The 6,000-nt window shown below is 44.3% G+C and overlaps 1 protein-coding gene across 1 annotated transcript in view; it reads right to left on the bottom strand.

Moving 5' to 3' along the window:
- Nucleotides 1-549: 549 nt before the first annotated feature.
- The window catches only part of EXT1 (exostosin glycosyltransferase 1), a 177,472-nt gene continuing 172,021 nt past the window's right edge, over nucleotides 550-6,000 (bottom strand). Inside the window, exons 9-11 of the mRNA XM_058803197.1 lie at nucleotides 5,150-5,310; nucleotides 3,998-4,169; nucleotides 550-1,121 (exon numbers count right to left, since the gene is read on the bottom strand). Of these exons, the coding sequence (XP_058659180.1) occupies nucleotides 936-1,121; nucleotides 3,998-4,169; nucleotides 5,150-5,310 (519 nt within the window). The 3' untranslated portion in view covers nucleotides 550-935. The remainder of the gene's footprint in view (nucleotides 1,122-3,997; nucleotides 4,170-5,149; nucleotides 5,311-6,000) is intronic.

The raw sequence follows: 6,000 nt of genomic DNA, 5'->3' as shown, positions 1-6,000 counted from the left end.
AAAGGAAAAAAGAGAAGCCCATGCTTTGATTTCAAATAAGCCAGTTACAGGCCAAATACCTGCACTGCAAGCACCAAAGTGCTTTCTTGCTTTCCATCACCATTCCTTTTACCCTCAGAACAAATCTACTTCTGGATGTTTAGCTGCCAAGAGGCACCACTGCCTGCAGCAGGGACTTGCACAGGCTCTGGGTGTCCCACAGGACCACCATGCCCCGGGGTGCTGTGCCATCCATGGGCAGGGACACTCAGGTGTGCCTCCCTGAGCACAACACACAGCCCTGCAGCCCTGCTGTGCACATGTGTCCCTGTGCTCCATGTCATGCTCCTCCACAATAATGCTCCTCTCTCCCTTCAAGGCAAGGCTGATTGCCTTTAAAACAGAGGTCCCCAACCAGAAGGATCTGCCCTCTCATTTGGCTCCGTGGAGATTCTCTAGTTTTCCAGCTGTCCAAAGGATTTCAGCTACAGGGGCTGCTACTGGCTTGGGGAAAACTGGAAAAAAAAGTTGGTAGTAAACAAGAAAGATTAATACTTCAGTTCTGTCCTGTTTGTGCTTAGTTTGTTTCTGAACCTGCTGCATTTTCCCCCAGTGAGATTCCAGCGTTTAACTGTGCAGGGAAAAAGGAATGAAAATTGCATTGACAATCAAATGCATAAAAGAAAGAAATGGCAGCTCTGAAATATTCACAACCAACACAATTTTGATTAAAGAAAGAACTCTGTTTTTAATAGGGTTTTTTTTTCTTTTGATCATTAAAAAAGTTTAAACCTGCATAGCAATCATTTCAAAAATAATTATTTAATGTTCCATAATGAAACTGTACACGACCTAGTCCCAGCGACAGCAGCGTGCCGGCGGTTGGGCGCGGAGCCGCGGCCGGCGGGGTCGGGCGCTCGCTGCCGGCGCACAGTCCGGCTCCCTCGGCAGCGGCCTCAGAGTCGTTCAATGTCTCGGTACTTCTTCCTCAGGATGGAGACCTGGTCTTTAAAGAGGACAGGGTCGAGCCTCATCTGTGAGTGGATCAGCGGCATATAGCCAAACCAGCTGGCAAAAGTGTTCATGCAGCTCTGCCGCTGGGCAAAGTGGTCGGGGTCGGCCCAGCGCGAGGCCCGGGACGTCTGTGAGGAGAGGAGAACAGAGATCAGGGTGACCCTTGGCACACAGGATGGTGGGAATGGAGGGAATGGTGGGAATGGAGGGAATGGCGGGAATGGAGGGAATGGTGGGAATGGTGGGAATGGTGGGAATGGTGGGAATGTTGGGAATGATGGGAATGGTGGGAATGGAGGGAATGGTGGGAATGGTGGGAATGATGGGAATGGAGGGAATGGTGGGAATGATGGGAATGATGGGAATGGAGGGAATGGTGGGAATGATGGGAATGGTGGGAATGATGGGAATGGTGGGAATGGCGGGAATGGAGGGAATGGAGGGAATGGTGGGAATGATGGGAATGGAGGGAATGGTGGGAATGGTGGGAATGGAGGGAATGGTGGGAATGGAGGGAATGGTGGGAATGGTGGGAATGGCAGGAATGGAGGGAATGGCGAGAATGAATGGTGGGAGCTGGGCCAGGCATTCACCATGGCGCCCCACCATGCCAGGCCTCGGGGAAACGCGGCTCTGTGGCAGCCGGAACCCGCCTGGGGGGCTCAAAGAGGGCAAGAACACCCTGCCCACAGCAGATCCAGCAGTGCCGAGCTGGACACGCCTGACTTCCCAAAGACAGCAGAGGACAGGGCTGAGTGGAAACATGAGCTCGACCACGAGCCAGCCTGTGGAACACAACAGCCACAAGCAGCACTCCCAAATCTTGCCAGCACTCTATTTCACCTTATCCCCCACTGTTCTTTCCTTCAAACCCTCCAGCTATTTCAGAGATACAACAAGTTCTTAAAAACCACCAGGAAAAAACAGAGGGCCATTGCTTTCCAGCAGAGGTGCACACCCAAGGCCAGGCCAGTTGCTGCCCATGGTCTTCAGCCATAGAAGGAAAACAATTATTCAGGGTCAAACCTCAACTTTTGCTGTTCAGATCTGCAGGAATTTATAGACAAGTAATTTCAACCAGCTTGCAATTTAGATGGTCTTATGTGCTTGGCATTACTCTTGTGTGTAGGTGCCCTGCAGTGAAAAGCAAGGTGCTTCCAGGAATCCCTCTGGCCAAGTCCAGTGCATCAGCACTGTCTCACTGACAAAAAATGGAGTCCCACACTACATCATATTTAACTCTGACCCAAGGAAAACACCATGGTCTTTGACTGCATACATGCAAAATATTCTGGCATGATTTTCCAAAGTTCAGGGCAGCTGTAATCCCTGTGGAAGTCCATTGAAACTCAGCAGCTCTGGAAAAAAAAGGCCCTTGCAGCTTTAAAGCTGCTATTATTCATTGTCTGTACCTAAAGAACATTTACAAACATAATAAAACTATTATTTAAGATAAAGTATGAATGTTGAGAACCTAGGAGTTTTTTGTGCCACTTCCCATGCATCTCTCTATAGCACTTATGTTTCCACTATATTAAAAACAAATATAAATTGATAAAGTCAAAGGATGTAAATTAAAACATGAAGAAATAGATAAAGTCAGGGACTTGCCAAATGACTGTGATAAGGCCTGTCCAGTTCAGCTCAAGTGGTAGATTATAATGTGCATTGATTGCAGCCTCCTGATTATACAGAGCCACTAAAGAGCAAGTAAAAGCTTGTTGCTAGAGGATTATAGCAGGTATTTTGGCCATTAACACTGAATTTCCATATGACTATTCATCTCTGTCACAACACTGAGGTTATGTTAATTTTTTATTTGTCTTTCAAGGAATTATGAACACAGTCCATTACATTTCCTAAAGCTGGAGGAACAACTTGTCTGTAGGAGAGAGTTATAGTTCATGGCTGACTCGAGTCACCCGTGCTGTAAGATGAAAAATGAATGCTCCATCTTTGCCAAACAGCCAAAGCACAGCCCTGTGGAGAGGTGAGGCTGAAGCTGGAAGCAATAGGGACTTTCTGGATGGGACCTTCTTGTTCACAGAAGGTCTCCTGGGCACCCAGACGAGTCAGAACTGCTGAATGCTACCAATGCCACCTCAGGTGCCAGCACAGTGACACAGAGATAATGCAGTTTACACACTGGCATGGCAAGTCCCCAGTCAAAGATCTGAGTAATGCTACCAGGGGAAAATGGGAGGGGAAAATCGAGGGTCCTTGTTTCACCTGCCCCCCAGTAATGGTGGTGCTGCTTGCACTGAGATCACTGACACCATGGCAGCACAGAGGGGAGGCTGCTCAGGACTTGCTATTCCCCTCACTGCTCTCTCACACAGGGTAGGAGGACAAGTGTCCCCACACTACCATGTAGCCCTGTTACTAGAGGTACTTCTGCAAGGATAGAAGGCTTATCCAGTATCTGGAAGAAGACCTAAAACAAGCACTTCATGGCTGCTAATGAGTGATGGCATGACTGTGGGATAAAATGTTTCCTGTGGGGAAAAAACACTTGCATATCACAAATTATCTCTGTTGTGACAGTTCAGTGTCAGTGCTTGAATCACACTATATAATTTAAAAGAGCACAGGGACAGCCTGGTACATTATATTAATCAATAATAATAAAAAATAGAAAATATTTCTAGAATTTACTTATGCTTCTAGCATTCCATTACTAGGTTTTTGGTCTAGAATACTTAGAAAATTAGGGTTTAACTGGAATTCAGTCACCATAGTCATCAGTGTCAAGAGTTTGGGATCACCATGAGTAACATCATGTCAGAAAACTATGAAGGGAAACAGCATTCACAGTAGATGTTTGCTGGTTTTCTTTTTTCTTCATTATAATAAGCATATCTAAAGTCTATTCACAGCTCTGCTAAACTAGAATCTGCAAAAATATTTGACAGAATTGTACCACTCTGTAAGCCTAACTTAGAAGTGAACCTGTTAGTTACATTATCATACATCCCAACTGCTGAAACATGCTGTGATTACATACCTGTCCCATCATGGTCTCCTTATACTGTTTTTTCTGTGTTACTTTGATTGGAGGCAATTTTGTCACGGCTGACACCAAAAAATTCATAAGAATGTCCTCACAATTGGCCAGTTGGTCCACCATATTCTTTAGGCTGGCAGGCAGGTAATGAGTGTACAGGTAGTGATAATATCTGAAAAGCAACAGCAGTGTTATTAATACAAGTCACTGGGCTTTCAGGTATCCAGGACATTTCTATCTCAATTGAAACCTAAGTTTTGTACTCATCTCCCCATACAGCACTTCCTTTCTTTGGTCTCACCCTCCAACAAGAAGGGAAAATCCGTGTCTCATCAGGACAGCAAAGAGTGCTAAAGGAGAAAGAGAACATATACCTTTTCTGCAACCACGTTGAAGGAAACAATGTGGGCCTAAGTATCAAGATAATGGACAAGGAGGAAGGAGAGCCCCACTGTGCTACAATATGATAGACAACACTGATGAATTCATCCTCCCTATTTTCTTCCCAAACTGTTCAGTTGGAAAGAACTTGCATTAAAACTGCCCTACTACTCTTCTCATTGTTGAAATTATTCTCCTTTGAGTCTGTATCATCCCCTGTGGCCTGTCTTCTCCTTAGTGGGGGTGTGGATTAGAGATTCCAGAATTTTCTTTTTCTTTAAATGTAGAGAGGACCTTGGTCTGCTGAAGTTCTAACAGCATAGGTTTTCTCCAACATGCTGCAATATGCTGAACTGTCGCATGCCCATTGTACTACATTTCTAGAGTAGCCAGAAGACTTTGCAGTCTGTAGCTGTCAGCCAACACATACCCAGAGCTGGTCTGGAAGTAACCTCCTTTCTGCTATGCTACAGGCCATTCAGCCAAGCAGCTTAATGAATTCGGGAACTCTTTGAAGTATGTAATTCCTGATGTTAAAAAGAGCAGTCCGACTGCCTCAAAACACAAGTGACTTCAAAGAGACCCAACAAGTGCTGTAATGATTACCAGATCCCCAGAGCTCAACCAAGAACTTAAATTATTACCCCATAAAAAGTAGACCCACTTACTATCTTTTTTCCCCCTCCCCAGAAGAATGTTCTTCACACCCCACCCCCTCTTTACTATTATGTTTCATACAGAAGAAGGATAGCAGATGCTCTGGATTCTTACTTGTGGTAAATAGCAGCTCCTGTCAATACCATGGAATAGTCATTAGTCCATTTGGAGGTATACCCCCACCTTTCCTTAGTGTTGTCCCAGAAGTGACTGCGTGCAGGATAGCCTACAATCCTCTCTGGAAAGCTCTGCCAAACTGTAAAGGCAAAATCCACCTGTGGACAAAGGTACAGGCCAAATGAATACTGAAACTATTTCAACAAATGTCAACAAAACAAAATACAACCTTGCCACTAATTCGCAGTTCAAAATCTTGGAACTGTTGCAAAACAGTAATTCTGTGTATTCATCAGTAAATTAAACTGACTGCTTGACATTTTGCCCTATAATTATGCACATTTTAATGGTTCCTGTTAAAGGGAGTCTAGAGCATCACAGCATTACATTAACATTTTCAAGCTTGCCCTTTACATATCAAACCTTTTCAAGTTACAGAAAAAATGGGTGTAGGTGCATGTATTTATACCTTGATGCAACACCAAGGGGTAATGGCCATGTGGTAAACTGAAATTTCTGCACATCTTCATGCATTGCACCTACCATTATAATCACTGTTAACACAGAGCTTGGAAAATCAGGAGTCAAGCACTTTAAATGGTAAAGGTGGCTCAGTGAAAATAAAACAGTCAGTGTGGAGTCCTTTTATATTTTCTGTTTTGAGCCTTCTGAAGACCATGTCAGTCATACTTTCAAGACTGTCAATATGACCAAAAAGGTTCAAGATATAGCTTAATAAAGAGGAAGATAAAATTCCCATTTAGTTAAATTGCATAGGGAGCCCAAACTTTATGAAAAATGCTTTATATTGTATGAGACACAAGACTATGTCAAATGCTAAAATGCTG

The sequence above is a fragment of the Ammospiza caudacuta genome, chromosome 1, assembly GCF_027887145.1.
Source record: "Ammospiza caudacuta isolate bAmmCau1 chromosome 1, bAmmCau1.pri, whole genome shotgun sequence".
Taxonomy (NCBI): Eukaryota; Metazoa; Chordata; class Aves; order Passeriformes; family Passerellidae; genus Ammospiza; species Ammospiza caudacuta.
This window is presented reverse-complemented; position numbering and strand designations above follow the sequence as displayed.